The sequence below is a fragment of the Natator depressus genome, chromosome 2, assembly GCF_965152275.1.
Source record: "Natator depressus isolate rNatDep1 chromosome 2, rNatDep2.hap1, whole genome shotgun sequence".
Classification (NCBI taxonomy): domain Eukaryota; kingdom Metazoa; phylum Chordata; order Testudines; family Cheloniidae; genus Natator; species Natator depressus.
In genome coordinates, this window is record NC_134235.1 from 1,611,027 (window position 1) to 1,634,498 (window position 23,472).

Genomic DNA, 23,472 nt, shown 5'->3' on the forward strand with positions numbered 1-23,472 from the left:
GTTCCTGGGTTAGTGGTTCTGTTGTGTGGTGTGTGGTTGCTGGTGAGTATTTGCTTCAGGTTGGGGGGCTGTCTGTAAGCAAGGACTGGCCTGTCTCCGAAGATCTGTGAGAGTATTGGGCCTGTCCTTTAGTAGGTGACTTCTGGGTAATCTTCTGGCTCTTTCAATTTGTTTCTTCACTTCCAACAAACAAAGACAGGCCCAACAAAGAAAATAACAGAACACCACTAGCCGTCACCTTCAGCCCCCAACTAAAACGTCTCCATCGCATCATCAAGGATCTACAACCTATCCTGAAGGATGACCCATCACTCTCACAGATCTTGGGAGACAGGCCAGTCCTTGCTTACAGACAGCCCCCCAACCTAAAGCAAATACTCACCAGCAACCACATACCACACAACAGAACCACTAACCCAGGAACCTATCCTTGCAACAAAGCCCGTTGCCAACTGTGCCCACATATCTATTCAGGGGACACCATTACAGGGCCTAATCACATCAGCCACACTATCAGAGGCTCGTTCACCTGCACATCTACCAATGTGATAGATGCCATCATGTGCCAGCAATGCCCCTCTGCCATGTACATTGGCCAAACCGGACAGTCTCTACGTAAAAGAATAAATGGACACAAATCAGACGTCAAGAATTATAACATTCAAAAACCAGTCGGAGAACACTTCAATCTCTTTGGTCACTTGATTACAGACCTAAAAGTTGCAATTCTTCAACAAAAAAACTTCAGAAACAGACTCCAACGAGAGACTGCTGAATTGGAATTAATTTGTAAACTGGATACAATTAACTTAGGCTTGAATAGAGACTTGGAGTGGATGGGTCATTACACAAAGTAAAACTATTTCCCCTTGTTTATCCCCTCCTTATTTCCCCCCCCCCCGTTCCTCCAACGTTCTTGTTAACTGCTGTAAATGGCCCACCTTGATTATCACTACAAAAGGTTCCCTCCCCCGCTTCTGCTGGTAATAGCTCACCTTACCTGATCACTCTCATTACAGTGTGTATGGTAACACCCATTGTTTCATGTTCTCTGTGTATATAAATCTCCCCACTGTATTTTCCACTGAATGCATCCGATGAAGTGAGCTGTAGCTCACGAAAGCTTATGCTCAAATAGATTGGTTAGTCTCTAAGGTGCAGCAAGTCCTCCTTTTCTTTTTGCGGATACAGACTAACACGGCTGCTACTCTGAAACCTTTCATGTAGGTGACGCTTTCAGCAAAGGGGAAAATGAAAGTGGCCCCCCGGGGAGATTTCTCTCTTCTCCAGGTGCATGGATCCCCACTGGCGCCGCTCGGGCAGGAAGCGCTGCGGGGAGGTCTCTGCATTGGGGAGCCCTAGGTACAGATGTGCAGGGTCTGGGAGACACACTGCTGACTAAATCGCACTGGGTATCCCTGTGAAGCCAAGCCCCTGATCCCTGCTCAGAGCTTCCAGTGCCAGCTGCTGGTGCCAGCCAAAGGCTGTGGCATGGTCGGTTCCAGGCTAGAGCGGGAGCAGGGCTGGCGTTCCAGACACGCTTTCCTGAGCAGGCAGAACTGTTCAGCACAACCCCTCTTCCTGGGGCGTCAGACAGCGTCACCCACCAGAGAGCCCTCACCTCCCCCCATGAGGCGGGGGAGCATGTCCTGCTCTGCACTGGGACAGACCCGAGACCAGCCAGAGAGCCCACAGTGCCTGCATTCCTGGCACCCCGGAGAGTGCCCTGCCCCCTGGGCTGTTGGCTCATCTCTCGCTCTGGATTTAGCCAGAAAGTCTGTCCTGACCTGAAGAACCGTCCCAGGGCCAGCTCTGTTTAAACCCACCTGCTCCCACCCAACTGACGAACTGGCGTTTTCTGGTGGGAAACCGTTTTGTGGAACAGTCCTCGCCCGGCTCTCCACAAGACCTGGAGACGTCCCTCCTCATCCTGACCGAGAGCTGAGGCCCAGCCCGGAGTGTCACCGCTCAGCTGCGCGGGTGCTCCCGGACTATGCAGGTGCCAACATTCAGGAGATCCCGTTTCCCACAGCTGTGGTCAGACAACTAGACCACGCCTGCCTCGGTGGGCTCTGAGAGAAAGGGGGAAGGATGTGCTGGGGGCTGAACAGGGGACTGGGAGAGCTCAGCTGCAGCCCTGTCTCTGCCGCTGACTCGCATGTGACCCTCACCATCCTGCCCTGTGCCTCAGTTTCCCCTCTGTCGAATGGGGAACATGTCACTGCTGGCCCTTCTCTGGCATGATGGGAGCCCTCCAGTACCTTCAGATTCCAGAGGGGTTTCCAGGCCTGCCCCATCCTTCTCACTGGAGGCTCGGGCTCTCTGTAGGACTGTGCTAGCTTCTCCCTGTATAACAGACAGTGCGGGGAGGAGGGGGGCAGAGGCAGCTCCTGCCCCAGGGGCTCAGAGGTGGAGCAGAGGAAGATGCTTGCTAGGGCTGCTCAGATGTGATTTCCTCTGGCGGCAGAGGCTCCCCTCTGCCAGTTTCCTTCCTGCCCTGCTGCTAGCCCACGATGCTGCAAAGCGTCAGTCAGGCTGCACGGAGGCCGAATCGGGCCCTGCCGCCGGCAAAGGGGGACATGCCCCCCCACTCCCTGCCCCTTCCTTCCACCTGCCTCCTCCCCTGGCGCTCCCACAGCCAGCCCAGAACCCTGGGCCAAGGAGGCGAGGGAGTGACTGCCTGCAGGGCAGCTGGGGGTGAGTGGGGGAACCCAGAGCCCAGGAAATGGGGGGCACCCAGAGACCCTGGCAGGGGGAGGTTGCAGGGAGTCCCTGGAATGGAGGGGCTGTGAAGGGGGTGCGCAGGGAGTTTATGGGAGACTCTGGGCTGCAAGGAGCCCCCGGGGTGTGATGGGCTGGGCCTGGAGAAGGAAGGAAGTGGGCAGTCCCCCCACTCACAGAAACCTTCATCGCAAATTACCGCACAGGCCACCCCCAAGGGCCAGGGCGTGACCCCAGCCAGTGGGCCGTCCCCTCCCCACACTGACACCCTCACCGCCCCAGAGCGCTGCAGCTCCTCCGCTCCCCTGCCCCCCGTCCCAGCCCCCCAGTGCTAACAGCCGGGGTGTCTGCGGCTGGGGAGGGGCTCGTTCGGCAGCGGGAGGCAGGAGTCCCCCCATCCCGGGCAAGCAGAGGCCAGGTACAGTTGGGTGGTTTCACTTTCCATTAGCTTCCCTCGGGGGTTTCCAGTGACCTTCGCTGCCCCGGGCATTGCCCGGGTCTGTACAGGGAAGCCGGGGAGGGGGGCTGCTGGGGAGAGGGGCTGGAGGGGACTGCGGGGGGCAGGAGCGGGGGCGGGGGACTGCCCGGCCCCGCTCCTCTCCCGGGGGATAACCGGCCAGGGGCAGGGGCTGTGGGGAGGTGTGTGGGGCAGAGGGGGGACCCGTCCCGGCTCCGCGCTGCACACAGACCAGCCCGGCTGCTGAGGGACATTCCCCAGCCCCTGACTTCAGTCCCCCCCCCCCAGGGTTAACCGCCGGGGGAACCGGGCGCCCGCACACCCGGCTCAGCCCGGACCAGCCGCCCGGCGATCGTGCCAGGCTTTAAACACCTTCCAGGACGCAGCCCGGTCTGCGGTCCCAGCATCGCCACACAGCCCCCCACGGCCCCGGCCCCGCAGGGACCCCCAGGCAGGGGCCCGGCTGACTGGCTGAGAGCCAGGGGCTCGGCACGGTGCTCCTGGGCGCTAATCCGGGCTCTGCGCAGGCTCGCTGGGTGGCTGAGTCCACCCCCACCCCTGCCTCAGTTTCCCCATCTGGGCAATGACGCGCCCCGCTCCGGGGAGCGAGGAGGGTTAGGGAGCGCGCAGAAGGAAAAGCTCAGAGCCCTGGGGCTGCCCCTGCCGGGGTCCGGGCTGCGCCCCCCGCCCAGTCCTGCCCCCCCGGGCGGCGCCCGGCACGACGAGTGTGCGACTGCGGGGTAAGAGACAGCCCTGGCCAGGGTCTTGTTGCCGGGAGGGGGCACGGAGAGGCTCCTGCGCGGTGCTGGGGGGCCCGGGCGGGGTCATGCTGTGCCGGGGAGGGCGGGCACGGACGGGACCTCCTGGGTCCCCCAGGCTGCGGCTCCTTTAAGCGCTCGGGGCGGGGGCTCCGGCCAGGTAGGGCTGCTTTCGCTTTCAGCCCGGCTCGCTCCCCAGCCGCTCTCGGGCCGGCGGGCTCCGGGGAGGGGCCGGCAGCTGCCCGGGGGGGTCTCTCGGACCGGCCAGGTGGCAGGTGGCTGCTTCTGACGGCGGCCAATGGGGAGGCGCCAGGTCAGTGCCCAGGGCATCCGTACCGGGAGGGGGGCAAGGACACCCCAAGGTCACACGGCGCTGGAACCCAGGCATCCCGGCCCCCCCGTAACCACTAGATCCCACTCCTCTCCCAGGACCAGGGAGAGAACCCAGAAGTCCTGGATCCCAGCCCCCTGCTCTACCCACTAGACCCCACTCCCCTCCCAGGGCTGGAGAGAGAAGCCAGGAGTCCTGGATCCCAGCCCCCCCGCTCTAACCACTAGATCCCATTCCCCTCCCAGGACTGGAGAGAGAACCCAGGAGTCCTGGCTCCCAGCCCCCTGCTCTAACCACTTGTCATGGAGTGTGGGGGAGTCCAGGCCCTGCACCCCTCTTCCTGGGATTCACCGAGACTCTCAGCCAGCCAGTAAAACGGAAGGTTTATTGGACAGTAGGAACACAGTCTAAAACAGAGTTTGTGGGTACAACCAGGACCCCTCAGTCAAGTCCTTCTGGGGGGCAGGGAGCTTGGACCCCAGCCTTGGGGTTTCCTGCTTTCCACACCCAGCACAAAACTGAAACCAAACACACACACACACACACCCCCAGCAGACTCTCTCCTGCAGCCTTTGTCCAGTTTCCCCAGACAGAGGTGTTACCTCCCCCTCCCAGCTCAGGTTACAGGCTCTCAGGTCTCGCATCCCCAGTGAAATCTCCTGCCACATTCCCAGGTCAACACTCCCCCCTCCCTGCTGCGTCACACCACTGGACCCCACTCCCCTCCCAGGGCTGGAGAGAGAACCCAGGAGTCCTGACTCCCAGCCCCCTGCTCTAACCACTGGACCCCACTCTCCTCCCAGGGCTGGAGAAAGAACCCAGGAGTCCTGGCTCCCTGCTGCCTGCATGATGCCTGCAACTCGGTGGCCCCCTGAAATGACAAAGTGGAGGGGCAACCACTGAGTTACGCTGACAGGGACAGGTTAGCAGGGCCCCCGTGTTGCCGGGGAGAGGGGGGCGGGCGGGGGCTGGATCAGGGGCAGGTGGCTCAGGAAGCAGGGTGAGCAGGTGAGGGTGATGGAGTGGGGCCAAGGGTAGGCAAGGAGAGGGGCGGGGCCAAGTTGGACTGAGGGTGGGGCAGGGAAGGGCTCAGGAAGCCAGGCTGGCAGGAGAGCCCAGGCAGGGGCATGGGACCGGGCATGGGAGAGGGAGACGCAAACTGTCCCTGAGGCCAGACGGGCTGGTGCGCTGGGGTAACACTGACAGACCGGTTGTCGGCGGGCTGGATCGAATCTGGGGCCTCGGGAGCTTAGTGCATGAGCTAAAAGCCGACCGTAGACGAGCAGACTCATTTTGTCGCTCAGTGTGAGCTTGTGAAATGTGAAATTGCAGAACTACTAACTGCCATCTGTAACCTGCCCTTAAAATCCGCTTCTGCACCAAACGACTGGAGATAGCTAAGGTGACACCAATGTTTAAAAAGGGCCCCAGAGGTGACCCTGGCAACTACAGGCCGGTGAGCCTGACTTCAGCACTGGGCAAATTGGTTGAAACTATCATAAAGAACAAAACTGTCAGACACATAGTTGAACATAATTTGTTGGGAAATAGTCAACATGGTTTTAGGAAAGGGAAATCCTGCCTCACCAATCTACTAGAATTCTTTGAGGGAGTCAACAAGCATGTGGACAAAGGCGATCCAGTGGATATAGTGTACTTAGATTTTCAGGTCTCAGAGTAGCAGCCGTGTTAGTCTGTATCCACAAAAAGAAAAGGAGGACTTGTGGCACCTTAGAGACTAACCAATTTATTTGAGCATGAGCTTTCGTGAGCTACAGCTCACTTCATCGGATGCATTCAGTGGAAAATACAGTGGGGAGATTTGTATACACACAGAACATGAAACAATGGGTGTTACCATACACACTGTAACCAGAGTGATCAGGTAAGGTGAGCTATTACCAGCAGGGGGCAGGGGGGAACAAAAAAAACCTTTTGTAGTGATAGTCAAGGTGGGCCGTTTCCAGCAGTTGACAAGAACGTCTTGGGGGGAGGGAGGGGAATAAACAAGGGGAAATAGTTTTACTTTGTGTAATGACCCGTCCACTCCCAGTCTCTATTCAAGCCTAAGTTAATTGTATCCAGTTTACAAATTAATTCCAATTCAGCAGTCTCTCGCTGGAGTCTGTTTCTGAAGTTTTTTTGTTGAAGAATTCCCACTTTTAGGTCTGTAATCGAGTGACCAGAGAGATTGAAGTGTTCTCTGACTGGTTTTTGAATGTTATAATTCTTGACATCTGATTTGTGTCCATTTATTCTTTTACGTAGAGACTGTCCGGTTTGGCCAATGTACATGGCAGAGGGGCATTGCTGGCACATGATGGCATATATCACATTGGTAGATGTGCAGGTGAACGAGCCTCTGATAGTGTGGCTGATGTGATTAGGCCCTGTGATGGTGTCCCCTGAATAGATATGTGGGCACAGTTGGCAACTGGTTTTGTTGCAGGGATAGGTTCCTGGGTTAGTGGTTCTGGTGTGTGGTATGTGGTTGCTGGTGAGTATTTGCTTCAGGTTGGGGGGCTGTCTGTAAGCAAGGACTGGCCTGTCTCCCAAGATCTGTGAGAGTGATGGGTCGTCCTTCAGGATAGGTTGTAGATCCTTGCTGATGCGCTGGAGAGGTTTTAGTTGGGGGCTGAAGGTGACGGCTAGTGGCGTTCTGTTATTTTCTTTGTTGGGCCTGTCCTGTAGTAGGTGACTTCTGGGTACTCTTCTGGCTCTATCAACCTGTTTCTTCACTTCACCAGGTGGGTATTGTAGTTGTAAGAACGCTTGATAGAGATCTTGTAGGCGTTTGTCTCTGTCTGAGGGGTTGGAGCAAATGCGGTTGTATCGTAGAGCTTGGCTGTAGACAAAGGATCGTGTGGTGAGGTCTGGATGAAAGCTGGAGGCATGTAGGTAAGTATAGTGGTCAGTAGGTTTCCGGTATAGGGAAAGCCTTTGACAAGGTCCCTCACCAAAGGCTCCTAAGCAAAATAAGCTGTCATGGGATAAGAGGGAAGGTCCTCTCATGGATTGGTAACTGGTTAAAAAAGTATGAAACAAAGGGTTGGAATAAATGGTCCGTTTTCAGAATGGAGAGAGGTAAATAGTGGTGTCCCCCAGGGGGCTGTACTGGGCCCAGTCCTATTTAACATATTCATAAATGATCTGGGAAAAGGGGTAAACAGTGAGGTGGCAAAATTTGCAGATGATACAAAACTACTCAAGATAGTTAAGTCCCAGGCAGACTGTGAAGAGCTACAAAAGGATCTCACAAAACTGGGTGACTGGGCAACCAAATGGCAGATGAAATTCAATGTTGATAAATGCAAAGTAATGCACATTGGAAAACATAATCCTAACTATACCTATACAATGATGGGGTCTAAATTAGCTGTTACCACTCAAGAAAGATCTCGGAGTCATTGTGGAGAGTTCTCTGAAAACATTCACTCAATGGGCAGTGGCAGCCAAAAAAGTGAATAGAGCGTTGGGAATCGTTGGGAAAGGGATCGAGAATAAGACAGAAAATATCATGTTGCCTCAATATAAATCCATGGTACGCCCACAGCTTGAATACTGTGTGCAGATGGGGTCGCTCCATCTCAAAAAAGATCTATTGGAATTGGAAAAGGGACAGAGAAGGGCAACAAAAATGATGAGGGGTATAGAACGGCTTCCGTCTGAGGAGAGATTAATAAGACTGGGACTTTTCAGCTTGGAAAAGAGGCGACTAAGGGGGGATATGATCGAGGTCTATAAAATCAAGAGTGGTGTGGAGAAAGTGAATAAGGAAGTGTTATTTACTCCTTCTCATAACACAAGAACAAGGGGCCACCCAATGACATTAAGAGGCAGCAGCTTTAAAACAAACACAAGAAAGTATTTTTTCCACGCAACGCACTGTCAACCTGTAGAACGCCTTGCCAGAGGGTGTTGTGAAGGCCAATACTATAATGAGGTTCAATAGGGAGCTAGATAGATTCATGATAGAATCTGATAGATTCATGATAGAGGGTAGGTCCATCAATGGCTGTTAGCCAGGATGGGCACGGGCAGCGATCGTGTCCCTAGCCTTGGTTTTGCCAGAAGCTGGGAATGGGCGACAGGGGGTGGATCACTTGGTGATTCCCTTTTCTGTTCATTCCCTCTGGGGCCCCTGGCACTGGCCACTGTTGGCAGACAGGAGACTGGGCTGGATGGACCTTTGCTCTGCCCCAGTCTGGCCGTTCCTATGTTCTCTCTCTAAGGGGTCTCTGTCAGGAGGTCTGTGGGTGACACTGGTGCTCATCAGGGAGCCGAGCACACACAGCATGTAATGTTCCTCTGTGCCTGGGTCCTGGTCCCCTCCGAATCCCCACCAGTCCCTCCCTGCGGCTTGTCCACAGGCTCTGTCCAGGGAGGGGGTCGTCCCAAGCCCCATCTGCAGGCTCCGTCCAGGGGTGGGGGTGTCTTGGGCCCCATTTCCAGGCTCTGTCCTGGCGGGACCGAGGCCCTGTGCTGCCGCCCTCTGCTCCTGGGGGAGCTGCTGCAAACCCCCATTCAGAGGAGGCAGCTCTGGCCGGCTGGTCTGTGAACCCACCAGGGGGTGTTTGGGGTCATCAGCCCGCCCAGCCTGGCAAGGCCTGCCCCAGGTAACCAGCAGGGTCAGATGCCAATGTCCAAACCACTCACCCAGGGGCGTGGGGCTGACCCCCCGTACACCGCCAGGCAGTGCTGACTTCAGCCCGTTCTCTCCCTTCAGCACCTCCCGGGACGCGAAGCCGGCCGGGATCAGCCGCTCCTCCCGCCCTGCAGGACCCCCGGGCCGGGCATTGGGACCCCGGGGCGTGGCGAGGTGTGACCGGAGCCCCCGGGAAGCAGGTGGAGCACCCGGCCCCTGGTGCCGTGCAGCATGGTCCTGCGGGAGTCTCCGTTCCCGAACCAGTTCCTGAGCGGCCTATACAGCCTGGGACAGTACCTGCTCTTCCCCAGCTACTGGGCCACTGACTGCCTGCTCGACCTCAAAGAGACCACGGCGGAGCGGCAGCAGAACTGGTGCCGGGGCTGCCCCTGCTCCCCCCTGCGGGCAGTGGTCACCGGCCCCTTGCTGCTGCTGCTCCTCCTCCTCTCCATGCCAGTCGCCCTCCTGGGCCTGCTGCTGTGGCTCCCGCTGCAGGCTGCCCGCAGGCCCTTCGCCTACAAACACACCGCGCCCTCGCGCCACCCAGAGCCGTGGGAGCTGCCGGGCACGGGCAAGGCCTTCAGCTTCGTCAGCGCCAACGTGTGCCTCCTGCCCAACGGCCTGGCCAAGTTCAGCAACCTGGGACAGATGAAGCAGCGCGTGGCCCGCATCGGCCAGCGCCTCACGCAGGGGGAGGCCAGGGCCAGCTTGGCCAGCCCCAGGAGCAGCCAGTTCCTGCTGCCCACCAAGTACGGGACCACCATGTCAAGCCCACCGCGGTCGGGGAGCAGTGCCCGCTGCCCTGACGCCAGCGTGGTGGTCGAGATCCCCGACGGGGAGGGAGAGGCTGGGCCCGGGCAGATCTCGGCGCCCTTCCCGCCGGACGTGGACTTCCTTTGCCTGCAGGAGGTGTTCGATCAGCGAGCGGGCGCCCGCCTGTGCCAGCTGCTGAGCCCCTTCTACGAGCACATCGTGTACGACGTGGGCACCTGCGGGCTGCCTGGGTGTTGTACTCTCAAGGTCTTCAACAGCGGGCTCTTCCTGGCCAGCCGCTACCCCGTGCTGGCCGCCCAGTACCACTGCTACCCCAACGGCACCGGCGAGGACGCGCTGTCCGCCAAGGGGCTGCTCTCCGTGCAGGTGAGGAGCTGCCCCAGCTGCGGGGAGCCCAGGGCCCTCTACCCTCCTGGGCCTGGCGTGGCCTCTCCCCAGCCAGCCTGACGGGGTCGCTGCAGGGCGGCGTGGGGCATTCCCTCCCGGCCCTGCTCAGGGCAATGCTGCATCCGCGTACGAGCCACCGCTCCCTGCAGGGGCGCTGGGCCTGCGTGGGCAGAGGTGGGCCTGGGTGGCGGAGCGGGTTACAGCAGGGGACTGGAAGTCAGGACTCCTGGGGTCTCCTCCCGGGTCTGCCCTGGACTCCCCAAGTGACCCTGAGCCCTCTCCCTTTTCCCTGTGTGTCCTGGCCTCCCAGCTGTGGGGAGGCCCTGAGTCTGAGCCCCCTGCGTGCAGGGGATTGGTTACCCTGGGGCCCCCTGCGCCCCACGGGCAGAGGAGGGACGATGCCCCACACCATCAGCCTAGCCCCATCTTGACAGGTTAACAGCTCCGGGAGCCCTGGCCAGGGAGTGGGTGTCTGCAGCCCAGGCAGGGACAGGGCCTGGGGGGAGCAGGCGCTTCGGGGACAGCCCTGCCGGGAGAGCAGTGAGAGCCCTTGGCAGTGGGGCTGGGAGCCAGCAGGTTGGCTAAAGGGGGCTCAGCCTCTGACAACAGGCCACTGGGCACCCGACCCCGCTGCTGCCCCAGCCACTCGCTGCCCCTTAGCCAGGCCTGGAAACGCCTGCCCAGCAGTGACCCCAGCATGGGATGGAAACTGCTCTGTCTGCTTTGCCTCCTCCCAGCGCCGGGAACAGTCACCCAGGGTGTGTCGCCCGGCCCTGCAGCAGCCTCCCGGCGGGGCAGAGTGGGGCTAGCAGGGCTCGTGCGAGCGCTCACAACCAGCCGTGTGGACATGGCTGGGGCTGAAGCTCGGGCTCTGACACCAGGGGCGAGCCAGCCTTGCGCTGGGGGCTCACCGCTGCAGGCTGTCTAGATGTACCCCTGGGAGCCGGGCTCCCACCCCACAACCTGCTGGGACCCCAGCCAGACAATAAGGGCTGAATCCAGGGCACCCGTGGGGTGACAGACACGTGGGCCCATGAACCACGTGGGGGTCATCTCCTCCCAGCTCCCAGCCATGCCCTGCACTGACGGCTGAAACTGACCCTCCTTCCCCACGGCTCTGACTGTCGCCCTGGCCAAACGCCGGCACCCCCACCCCTCCCCGTGATGGGGCCTGTGCTGTGTGGGGCCCCGGCCCCGTCAGTGGCCTTCCAGCTTGTAACTGGCAACGTTTCCATGTGCACCTGCTAGGTACAGCTGGGGGACGCCCACGGGCAGAGGATTGTGGGCTACCTGAACTGCACACACCTGCACGCTCCAGCCGGTGAGTGTGGGGAGGGGGCAGTGAGGGGCTCTTGCCCACCGGGGCTAGGGAGGGAGAACAGCTCGTCCAGATGCCCCCCCTTCCCCGCTCTACTCCTGGGAGCAGCCCAGCCGCTGACCCTGCCACTGCTCCTGGAGCGGGCTTGGTGCTGGGGCTGCATTGGCACCTGGGCCCCGGCTCCCTCTGCTTGCCTCCCCAGCCCTGCCCCGCAGGGCCCCGCGAGCGAGGAGGGGACACCTGTCCCCTGGACTGGGCTGAGGTCCCAGTGCCGACCCGCCAGCCAAGGGCCAAATCTCCTCTGCCCCACAGTCTGCAGTGGCAGGGCAGGGGACCCCGTGTGGGTGGTGGGTGGGGGGCACTTGCTTCCGGCCCTGGGGCTCCTGGCTCCGTGGCTGTGCGACCCCTGTTGGGGAGCCCCGCAGGGATTGGACGTGGGGTGCAGCCGGTAGCAGAGTAGGGTTGCCAGGTGTCTGGGTTTGAACTGGAAAGTCCAGTCAAAAAGGGAACCTGGTGGTGCCGGTCAGCAGTGCTGCCTGGACACTAAAAGTCCAGTTACCAGGGGGCGGGAAGAGCACCTGGGGCCTGGAGGAGCCCTGAGCACTCAGCAATGGCTCCGGGGGGTCCGCTGTCCTGCCCCGAGCGCGGCTGTCCCTCCCCTCCCCCCACTGCCGCACTCAGGCCCCACCCCCGGAGCGCGGCTCCCCCTCCCCTCCCCCCACTGCCCCACTCAGCCCCCACCCCCGGAGCGTGGCTCTCCCTCCCCGCCCTACCCCACTCAGCTCCCACCCCCAGAGCATGGCTCTCCCTCCCCTCCCCACACTGCCCCACTCAGCCCCCACCCCCGGAGCACTGCTCTCCCTCCCCTCCTCTGCCCTCCCCTGCCCCACTCCCCCTGTCACAGAGGGTGGAGGAGTCAGGGCCCTGCACCCCCACTTCCTCCGATTCCCCGTGACTCTCAGCCAGCCAGTAAAACGGAAGGTTTATTAGATGACAGGAACACAGTCCAAACAGAGCTTGTAGGTACAAACAGGACCCCTCAGTCAGGTCCCTCTGGGGGGCAGGGAGCTTAGACCCCAGCCTTGGGGCTCCCTCCGTTTCCCCAGACTGCTCCAAACTGAAACCCCTTCAGCCCTCTCACCCAGCCTCCCCCAGCTCCTCCTCCAGCCTTTGTCCAATTTCCCGGGCAGAAGGTGTCACCTGGCCCCATCCCCCTCCTGGCTCAGGTATCATCCCTCAAGTGAAGTCACCCCCGGCTACCCCATCCCCATTGCAGACAGTCCCAGTAAAACTCCCCTGCGACATCCCCAGGTCAACACTCCCCCCTCCCTGCTGCGTCACATCGTCACATCTCTCCCCCCTTCGAGACTGAACTGAGCGGGGTCACGCTGTCCAGTGACCTGGGGAAGTTCGGGGCCCCCTCTCCGGGACAGCACGTCCGCTATCAGGTTGGCACTTCCCTTCACGTGGACCACGTCCATGTCGTAATCCTGCAGAACCAGGCTCCACCTCAGGAGCTTGGCGTTGGCTCCTTTCATCTGGTGCAGCCCGGTCAGGGGAGAGTGGTCGGTGTAGACGGTGAAGTGTCGCCCGAAGAGATAGGGCTCTAGTTTCTTGAGGGCCCACACCATGGCCAGGCACTCCTTCTCGATGGCCGCGTAGTGTTGCTCCCGGGGTAGCAACTTCTTGCCCAGGTACACAATGGGGTGTCTCTCCCCCTTTTCATCCTCCTGCATTAACACCGCCCCCAGTCCCGTGTCTGAGGTGTCGGTGAACACCATAAAGGGCTTGTCAAAGTCTGGGTTTGCCAGAACTGGGCCACTGACCAGAGCCTCCTTCAGAGCGCGGAAAGCCTCCTGGCACTGCTCGGTCCAGACCACCTTGTCTGGCTTCCCCTTCTTGCATAGCTCAGTGATGGGGGTGGCTATGGCGCTAAAGCGGGGCACAAACCTTCGGTAGTATCCTGCCAACCCAATAAAGGCTTGGACCTGCTTTTTGGTGTGGGGAGCGGGCCAGTCTCGGATCACCTCCACCTTGGCTGGTTCCGGCTTTAGGCGGCCGCTCCCCACCCGATGGCCCAGGTAAGATACTTCAGCCATCCCCACCTTGCACTTCTCCGCTTTGACAGTCAGCCCAGCCCCCTGGAGTTGGTCCAGCACTTGTCTAACCTGGGACACGTGGTCCTCCCAGGTCTGGCTAAAGACATAGATGTCATCAATATACGCCACGGCAAAACTCTCCATCCCCCTCAGGAGCTGGTCCACCAGGCGCTGGAAGGTGGCCGGCGCTCCCTTGAGGCCGAAAGGCAGGGTCAGAAACTCATAGAGCCCCAGAGGGGTGATAAAGGCCGATTTCAGCCGGGCATCTGCATCCAGCGGCACTTGCCAGTAGCCCTTTGTAAGGTCCATGGTGGTAAGGTACCGAGCTCCTCCCAGCTTGTCTAGGAGCTCGTCAGGCCTGGGCATGGGGTAGGCATCAGATACAGTGATGGCATTGAGCTTCCGATAGTCCACACAGAACCGGACCGACCCGTCCTTTCTGGGGACCAGCACCACCGGCAAGGCCCAAGGGCTGGCCAATGGCTGGATCACCCCCAAAGCCAGCATGTCCCGGACCTCTCTTTCCAGGTCCTGAGCAGTTTTCCCCGTGACTCGGAAGGGGGAGCATCTTATCGGCGGGTGCGACCCTGTCTGCACCCGGTGGACAGTCAGATTAGTTTCAGAGTAGCAGCCGTATTAGTCTGTATTCGCAAAAAGAAAAGGAGGACTTGTGGCACCTTAGAGACTAACCAATTTATTTGAGCATAAGCTTTCGTGAGCTACAGCTCACTTCATCGGATGCATACTGTGGAAAATACAGTGAGGAGATTTATATACACACAGACCATGAAAAAATACACATTGTAAGGAGAGTGATCACTTAAGATGAGCTATTACCAGCAGGAGAGTGGGGTGGGGCCCCACCCCCCACCCCACTCTCCTGCTGGTAATAGCTCATCTTAAGCTCATCCTTACAATGTGTATTTTTTCATGGTCTGTGTGTATATGAATCTCCTCACTGTATTTTCCACAGTATGCATCCGATGAAGTGAGCTGTAGCTCACGAAAGCTTATGCTCAAATAAATTGGTTAGTCTCTAAGGTGCCACAAGTCCTCCTTTCCTTTTAGTCAGATTAGTGCGTCCAGGCTGGTTGGAAAACAGCTGTCGGTACGGATGCAGCACCCCCCTGATCTCAGCTTGCTGGGCAGGGGTTAGCTGATCTGAGAGGGGAATTGTTTCCAGGGGGGAACCAGCTCTGGTCCCAGGGAATAGATCTACTAAAGGGTCATCTCCCTGCTCCTCCCAATGTCCACACACGGCCAACACCACATTCCCCCTGGCATAATATGGCTTCATCATATTCACATGGTACACCTGCTTAGACAGCTCCACCACATAGAATCACAGAATATCAGGGTTGGAAGGGACCTCAGAAGATCATCTAGTCCAATCCCCTCCTCAAAGGAGAGCCAATCCCCAATTTCTTTTTGCCCTAGATCCCTAAATGGCCTCCTCAAGGATTGAGCTCATAACCCTGGGTTTAGCAGGCCAATGCTCACACCACTGAGCTATCCCCCCCCTCATTTAGTTGCTTGACAACCTTGAAAGGGCCCTCCCAGGCGGCCTGTAGTTTGTTTTTCCTCAGGGGGATGAGAACCATCACCGGATCCCCGGTGGCGTAGGCCCGGGCCCGCGCCGTGCGGTCATACCAGACCTTCTGCTTCTTCTGGGCTCTGGCCAGATTCTCCCTGGCCAGGCCCATGAGTTCAGCCAGTCTCTCTCGGAAGATCAGGACATACTCCACCACTGACTCTCCATTGGGAGTGGCCTTCCCCTCCCACTCGTCTCTCATCAGGTCCAGGGGGCCCCTCACCCTCCTTCCATATAACAGTTCGAAAGGCGAAAATCCGGTAGACTCCTGGGGCACCTCCCTGTACGCAAACAGCAGGTGAGGTAAGTACTTGTCCCAACCCTGCGGGTGCTGGTTCATAAAGGTTTTCAGCATCATCTTTAGTGTCCCATTGAACCTCTCCACCAGCCCATTGGACTGGGGGTGATAAGCTGAGGCCCAGTTGTGCTGGACCCCATATTTCTCCCACAAGCACCGGAGCAGGGCCGACATGAAGTCGGACCCTTGGTCTGTCAAGACTTCCTTGGGGAACCCCACTCGGCTGAAAATGGTCAGGAGCGCATCTGCCACGGTGTCTGCTTCAGTGGAAGCTAAGGGCACTGCCTCGGGGTAGCGGGTGGCAAAATCTACCACCACCAGAATGTATTTCTTCCCCGAGCGGGTCGTCTTGCTGAGAGGCCCCACGATGTCCATGGCCACCTTCTGGAAAGGCTCCTCTATGATGGGCAAAGGTCTCAAAGGCGCCTTCCCCTTGTCCCGGGCCTTCCCCACCCTCTGACAGGGGTCACAGGATCGGCAATACTGCCGGACGGTGGTAAAGACCCCGGGCCAGTAAAAGTTCTGTAGCGACCTCTGCCGGGTGCGCCGGATTCCCTGGTGCCCTGCGAGGGGGATGTCATGGGCCAGGGACAGGAGCTTGCGACGATACTTCTGAGGGACCACCAGCTGCCTCCTGACCCCACAGGACTCCCCTTCCCCTGGGGGAGCCCATTCTCGGTACAGGAACCCCTTCTCCCACAGGAACCTCTCCTGGCAGCCTCTCCTCATGGTCCGCACCACACTGAGGTCGGCCAGATCCCTGAGCTTCCGCAAGGAGGGATCTTTCCTCAACTCGGCCTGGAACTCAGCGGCTGGGGAAGGGATGGGGATCGGTTCCCTCTCATTGGCCAGGTCTGAGGCCACAGCCTCTCCAAGCCGTGCCCCTCGGCGCTCCCTCCCCTCCAGGGCAGGGTCCTGCGCCTCCGGTGTGGTACCCTCCCCAAGGTCAGGGCGCAGTGCCCCTCGCCGGCTCTGGCTACGGGTCACAACCAGGGCGGTCTGGGGGTTGCTTGGCCAGTCCTCTAGGTCTCCCCCCATCAAAACCTCAGTGGGCAAATGGTGGTCCACCCCCACATCCTTGGGGGCCCTCCTTGGCCCCCCATTTCAGATGTACCCTCACCACGGACACCTTGAATGGGGTCCCACCCACCCGTCAGGGTCAGGTAGGTGTTGGGCACCACCCGATCTGGGGCCACCACCTCGGGCCGGGCCAGCGTCACCTCCGCGCCCATATCCCAGTATCCATTGACTCTCCTCCCATCCACCTCCAGGGAAATGAGGCACTCATTCTGCAACGACAGCCCCGCGCCCACCCTGTAAACCGAGAACCTTGAGTCCGGAGCATCCAGCCCTTCAGAGGAGCTGGTCTGGGACACTCCTCCCTCCCGGGCAGTTGGAAAGCTGTCATCCACCCTTGCCTGGGAAGCCTGCCCCTCGTCCAGCTGGGTCCCTAACCAGTTAACCCTGTGTGGGTTCGGTCTGCTCAGTCTGTCCTTGAGCTTGGGGCACTGGGTCCGTATGTGGCCTCTTTGGCCACAGTAATAGAGGTCATGTCCCGTTGGTCCCCTGGAGCAAGTCGGTTGGTCCTGATGCCGGATGCTCCCCTTGGGAGGGGGTTCTCCATATTCCCCCTTTGGGAGGTCCATGGTGACTCTCTCTCTGCATCATGGTGGGCCTGTTCCTTTGGGACTCCTCCCTGTCACCCCTTGACCAGCTCTTCACAAACTCGTTGGCCAGCTGCCCTGCGTGCTGTGGGTTCTCTGCTTTTTGTCCTCCAATCATAGCCTCAGGTCGGATGGGCACCGCTCATCCAGTTGCTCCAGTACAATCAGGTCAAGCAGGTCCTCCTTCGTCCGGGCCCCATCTGCCCGCTTGCGGGCATATCCCTGCATTCGGTTGACCAGTTGTAGGTAGGTGACCTCAGGCGTTTTACGCTGACTCCGGAACCTTTTCTGGTACATCTCAGGGGCCAGCCCAAACTCACGGAGCAGGGCCTGTTTGAACAGTTCGTAGTCCCCTGCCTCCGCCCCTGTCATTTGGCTGTACACCTCCACGGCTCTGGGGTCCAGTAAGGGGGTGAGAAACCAGAGCCTGTCTGCAGGGTCAACCCTGTGCATCTCGCAGGCATTCTCAAAGGCCGTCAGGAAGCTATCTATGTCCTCCCCCTCCTTCCGCTGGGCCAGGAGGCACTTGTCAAACCTCCTTGCAGTCTTGGGTCCCCCCGCACTCACCGCAGCTGGGGCCCCACTGCTCCTCAGCCTGGCCAGCTCCAGCTCATGCTAACGATGCCTTTCACGGTCCTCTCGCTCCTTCTCTCCATCTTCCAGCTCTCTCAGTTTCATCTCCCTCTCCCATTCCAGCCGCCTCCGCTCCAGGGATGGGGAGCTCCGCCGGGAGGATCCCCTGCTGGCTGCCGGGGTCACGGTCCCCTCGGTATTTGCTGGGCTCCTCCCAGCCCCTCCCCTAGGCATAGGAAGGAGGGGTCTCGGGATGCCCTCAGTAGCTGTCTGACCCCTCCCAGCTGGGACAGGCAGCGGGGCCCGCCTTGTGTCTGCCGGGCTGCTCCCCTCAGAGACAGGGATCGGCTCCTCTGAGCGATCCTCCTCCTCCAGCTGGGCAATCAGCTGTTCTTTGGTGAGCGTCCCAGTGCGCAGCCCCCTCTGCCTGCACAGCTCCACCAGGTCGCTCTTAAGGCGCTTCGCATACATCTCCCTGCTGGCCACTCGCAGGCCTGTGTGCTCTCAGCTCCCCACGGTTTCCAGGAGGACCCCCTAGTGTACCAGCCCTTCTCCAGGTCACCACCTCTCTCCCAGGGTCGAGCCGCAGACTCCTCCGCCCCTGAGCCTGCTCACCACAGTCCCTGGGGGGTCCCCATTATTGCAACAGTCCTTCTCGCTGGTCTCACACACTCCCAAGGGTTAAGCATAGCTCCTCTGCCCCCCGAAACTGCTCCTCTCTGAATCTTCAACACACCTGGACCCCGCCAATCCCCCTTGGTTTACTGCTCCCCCGGTCACTTACTGCAGGAAGTGCCGTCCACGGGGTGCAGTAGATCCCACCTCTGCCACCAGTTGTCCTGGAGTATGGGGGAGTCTGGGCCCTGCACCCCCACTTCCTGCGATTCCCCATGACTCTCAGCCAGCCAGTAAAATGGAAGGTTTATTAGACAACAGGAACACAGTCCAAACAGAGCTTGTAGGTACAAACAGGACCCCTCAGTCAGGTCCCTCTGGGGGCAGGGAGCTTAGACCCCAGCCTTGGGGCTCCCTCTGTTTCCCCAGACTGCTCCAAACTGAAACCCCTTCAGCCCTCTCACCCGGCTCCTCCTCCAGCCTTTGTCCAGTTCCCCGGGCAGAAGGTGTCACCTGGCCCCACCCCCCTCCTGGCTCAGGTGACAGGCTCAGGTATCGTTCCTCAAGTGAAGTCACCCCCTGCTACCCCATCCCCAATGCAGACAGTCCCAGTAAAACTCCCCTGCAACATCCCCAGGTCAACACTCCCCCCTCCCTGCTGCGGCACACACCCCCTGTCCCCAGAGCCCGGCTCTCCCTCCCCTCCCCCGCCCTGCCCCACTCAGCCCCCACCCCCAGAGCGCGGCTCTCCCTCCCCTGCCCTGTCCCACTCAGCCCCCACCCCTGCAGCATGGCTCTCCCTCCCCCCGCCCTGCCCCACTCAGCCCCCACCCCCGGAGCGCGGCTTTCCCTCACCTCCCCTGCCCTGCCCCACTCCGCCCCCACCCCCGGAGCTCTGCTCAGCTGGCAGGGGGAGGGTGGTGGAGAGAGCAGCGAGCCATGCGGGGGGGCCTCGAGGGAAAGTGGTGGAGCGGGGGCAGTGTCCGGGTGTCACACAGGAGGAAGTTGGCCCCCCTGTAATCGAGCTCTGTCCCCCCCAGCCGATGCACAGATCCGCTGCGACCAGCTCACCCTGGGGCTCTTCTGGGTGCAGCTGTTCCAGGACGCCCACACGGAGCGAGGGGACGTCATCGCCTTCGACGTCTTCTGCGGGGACTTCAACTTCGACAACTGCTCCTCAGGTGGGGCCTGGCCCGGGTGAGGGCAGGGGAGAGCAGCAGCCTGGCGGGGGTGTCGCGGTGTGCCCAGCCTGTAACCCGTCCCTGGGGCGTGCCACACCCCGAGGGGCTGGCTCCTCGGGCCCCAGCGACCCTGGCTTGCCCCGGGGCTCCCTGCAGCAAATCCAGCCACGCCAGCCCCTTGCGGGACGCGGGGGCCGGGCCCTGCAGGGCGCGAGGCTCTGGGGTATTTGCAGCCACACTGGCAGCCTTTCACTAGTCCCCTGGCCACAGAAACGAATGGCTGCGGGCTAGCCCAGAGAGGCAAAGGCCCATCCTGCCCAGCCAGAGCCAGGAACCAGCCCAGCGTGATGGACTCTGTTCCTGGGGCTCCCTGTCTCTCTGCCTCGGTCCCTCCAAAGCCACCTGACCCCACTGTCCCCCAGCACGGGTCCCAAGTCCCACACGCAGGCTTCCCGCTCGGCGGTCTTGGCTGTTCAGTCCTGGGGACTTCAGTTGTCTCCCTGGCCCTTCTGTTGATCTGGGTTTGCGCCAAGCAGTTAATTACCGACCCCAACAGCAAGTGACACACACACACCTGTGTCTCCTGCACTCTTCCAGGAGCAGCAAAGTGTAGAGGGAAACTGAGGCACACATCGGCATCATACAAATATTATGGAAAATTTCCGCTTCATCACACAAGGAGTGGGGGCGGCAGTGGGAGGGGTGCGGGAGGGTAGTCTGGAGGAGGGGGAGGGGAGGGGGGAGTGCAGATGTGCCCATTCACTCTGCCGGATCTTTCCAGGGGATGAGTTGGAGCAGACCCACCACATCTTCCACCAGTACCAAGACCCATGCCGAGTGGGGCCCAAGAAGGACAAGCCCTGGGCCATAGGTACGTGTCTGGCTGGCCCAGTGCCCAGTGCAGCTTGCTGCCCTCTCTGTCTCAGTTCCGCGGAGCCGGGCCCCCATCTGGGGCTGCAGATAAACATCTAGATCCAGATCCCCACAGGGGGACCCAGCTTTTGGAACCCCCGGGTGAGACGTCGAGGGTCAGGGGTCCAGGGGCCCTGCTAGCCGAGGCCTGCCCCCCAGCTCTGCCCGTGCCCCTCCAGACCCGGAGCCCCCTCCTGTCCCAGCCCTGCTCCCTCCCCGCACCCAGATCTCTGCTGAGGTACCTGTGGGCGAAGGAAGATGTTGGGGTGGGGGGAACGGCGGAGCAGGGGAGGCTCTAACTGCTGCTCACGTCCCTGCAGGCACCCTGCTGAACTACCTGGAGATCTACGAGGAGGCCGTGTCGACCCCAGAGAAGCTGAAAAGGTAACGGCTGCACCTGCGGGTTCTGGAGCGCTGGGGGGCAGAGGGGCTTACAGCCCTAGTTCAAGGCAGGCTCTGCCCCCGCCCCCACACAGGGTAATGGGACGCTAATGGGACAGGGTAAAGGCTATCCTGTGGATGGCCCTCCCTTGCCATGCAGCCCCTGTAGCCCAGGTGTGACTAGCCCCCTACGCAGAGCCACGCTCCTCCTCCCCTGCCACTCGGCCCCCTGCTGACAGCTCCCCCGTGCACCCCGCAGGACCCTGGAGCAAGAGGACGGCAGGCGGAAGTACCTGGCCTGTCCCATCCTGCAGGACGGCCGCCCCGACCCCTCGGCAGCAGGGAGCCCCTGGGAAGGGCGTCGCATCGACTACATCCTGTACCGCGAGCACCCCGCCCCCATCAGCCTGACAACGGTGAGTGCCCAGAGGGGCCCCGGCTCCCGCCGGCCTGGGGTGCTCCCCGGGGTTCTTTCAACCCAAAGCTCTTGGTAACTTTTACTCGGTGCGAGGTGGTGTCAGGGAATAAATCAGGGGAGACACGGCCGGCCAGCCGATCGAAGGCGGCACAAACAGGACAACACAAGAGGGCTTTCACTTACAGCTAAACTTTACTTGGTCTCAAGCACTTACACACACGTCCGCGGGAGGTCAGTAAAACACCCCAACCCTTGATAATTACCCCAGCTGAGCGAGGCTCTCGAGTGGCGCAGCCGCTGGGAAACACAAGACGCATCCAGAGGGAGAGTTCAGTCCTGAAGAGTCCCCCTTATTTATACAGGAGTAATAGAATGACATGTCCCTTAAAGCAAACTTGTTCAGCCAGCGGTTCCCCTGGGCAAGCAAGAGGCTCCTTCTGATTATCGGGGTGGGTTTTTCCAGAGTTTGCAGCCTTGAGGCCCCAGCAGACATTCCTGGGGCACATCCTGCTCTTCTAAGATGCATGTATCAGCAACTTCAACACAATTCTTATCAGGAGGGATGCAGGGTCAAGCTGCCCTTCCCGTGGCACCCAAAGACCCCCCTCCCCTCCTGCCTTGGTTAAGCTAAGCCTGCTGACTTGGCTAATTTACAGCCTGCTGACTTGGCTGCTTTTAGTAATAAGCCATAGTGGTTTCAGGCACTTTACTGGTTTGCCAAAGTCTCCCCGTAGAGGGGTACCCCCGTGGGAGCCCCTAACCCCCAGCCTGGCCTGGGCCCCATAGAGCGAAGGGCAAGCCCCAAGCCCAAGGGTGCAGGCGAGCTCCCAGCCAGGGATGCTGGGCCCAGGGCAGGGGGGTTCAGCTCTGGGGCCTGCCTGGCTCAGGGGCCAGATGCTGGGGGCTGGTAGGGCCGCGGGGGCCCATGCTGGGGAGGTGGCTGGGGCTGGTAGCTGCACTCACTAGGTCAGCTCCTTCAGGGGCTCTCAGCAGCTCCCACGCTCCGGGGTTTTCATGGTATGGTGCCGTGGAGCCAGGCTGCAGGGGGCTGGCCTTGCCGAATTGCTGCTCAGGGTGTGCGGGGGATTCAGAGAGCTAGTCAGCATGGTCCAGGGCTCCCTGGAAGGGTCCAAGCCTGGGGGCCAGGACGCCTGGGTTCTCTGCTGGCTCTGACCCTGATGTGCTGCATGATGCTGGCAGGGACCTCCTCCCGGCTCTGTGCTGTTTCCTGCCCTGCAGCGGGGGAAGGAGCCTGGCCTGGCCATGGCTGGGAAGGGGTAGTGAGCTGTGTCAGTGCTCAGCGTTGATTGAGGGGAGGGTGGAGCCCATGGAGACTACAAGTCCCAGCCTGCACTGCTCTGGCTTAGCCAGACCTGGACTCATTGCATGCTGGGATCTGTGGTCTCAGGGGACCCCCCCCCCGCATTCTCGGGGCAGGGTGGGGAGCAGGGAGCCTGCTGTGCTCCTGACACCGCTGTCCCCTTGTTTTCCCCAGGAGGTGGAGAAGTTTTCCTTCATCACCCAGCTGGCCGGCTGCTCGGACCACATGGCTGTAGGGCTGCGGCTGCTCCTCAACCCTGCGCCGCAGTGACAGCAGCGAGTGTGAACCCCGGTGTCCGGGGCGGAAGGTTGATGGAGAATCCTTGTTATGGTGGAGCTGGGCAGGGCCCTCCCCCTGCCTGTGCCCCCCTCCCTCCGGACTCGGATAGGCTGCGAGGCCTGAGACCTGGTGGGGCTGTGCAGGGCTGTGTGGGGCCAGAGTCACCCCCAGGGGCTCTGCTGGTCCCATGGAAGGTGGGTCTGTGCTGGCCAGAGCCCCCGGTCAGTGCCCCAAGAGGGGGACAGCCCTGGCACCTGGCTTCTGGGCTGGCGGGGGCCCAAGGAGGAGGCTGCTCTGCTGCGCCCCCTCTGGCCAGTGAGGCCCAGCACCCATGGGTCTTGGCTTGGGGTCCGCAGGGGATCGCTGGGGTGTGGAGCTGCCTCTGCAGACCTCACCCACTGCAGCAGGACGAGGGGCTGGCTATTTCCCAGGCTGCCAGCCGGCTTCCCCACCTGACAGCGCAGCACCCCTCCCGGCTCAGTGCCACGTGCTCCCTGGGTCCAGCCGGCCCTTGGGCCCCCTCCCCAGCCCATGAGCTGGGTGTTAGCTGGGCAGGGGCTCCCCGGAGCTGGCGTGGGCCCGACAGGGCCACGTCTGCCTCTGCGCAGCGCTGCGAGTCTCAGCTTCACGCGAGGCCTGTCTGTCCCTCGGCAGGGCAGAGTGCCCTTCTGCTGAGCCATGGCTGCCAGGAGGGGCTCCCCTCTCCCCTGCGGTCACCTGGCCCCCCGGGGAATCAATAAAGTTTTCAA

At 60.6% G+C, this 23,472-nt stretch overlaps 1 protein-coding gene across 1 annotated transcript; it reads left to right on the forward strand.

The window, feature by feature from the left end:
* The first annotated feature begins 4,138 nt into the window (after nucleotides 1–4,138).
* On the forward strand, nucleotides 4,139–23,472 carry LOC141981993 (sphingomyelin phosphodiesterase 5-like). Its single transcript, XM_074943640.1, has 8 exons — nucleotides 4,139–4,249; nucleotides 8,994–10,052; nucleotides 11,322–11,394; nucleotides 19,272–19,412; nucleotides 20,194–20,283; nucleotides 20,645–20,708; nucleotides 20,965–21,121; nucleotides 22,619–23,472. Exons 2-8 carry the CDS (start codon nucleotides 9,144–9,146, stop codon nucleotides 22,712–22,714), a joined length of 1,530 nt encoding a protein of 509 aa, XP_074799741.1. The 5' UTR covers nucleotides 4,139–4,249; nucleotides 8,994–9,143; the 3' UTR covers nucleotides 22,715–23,472.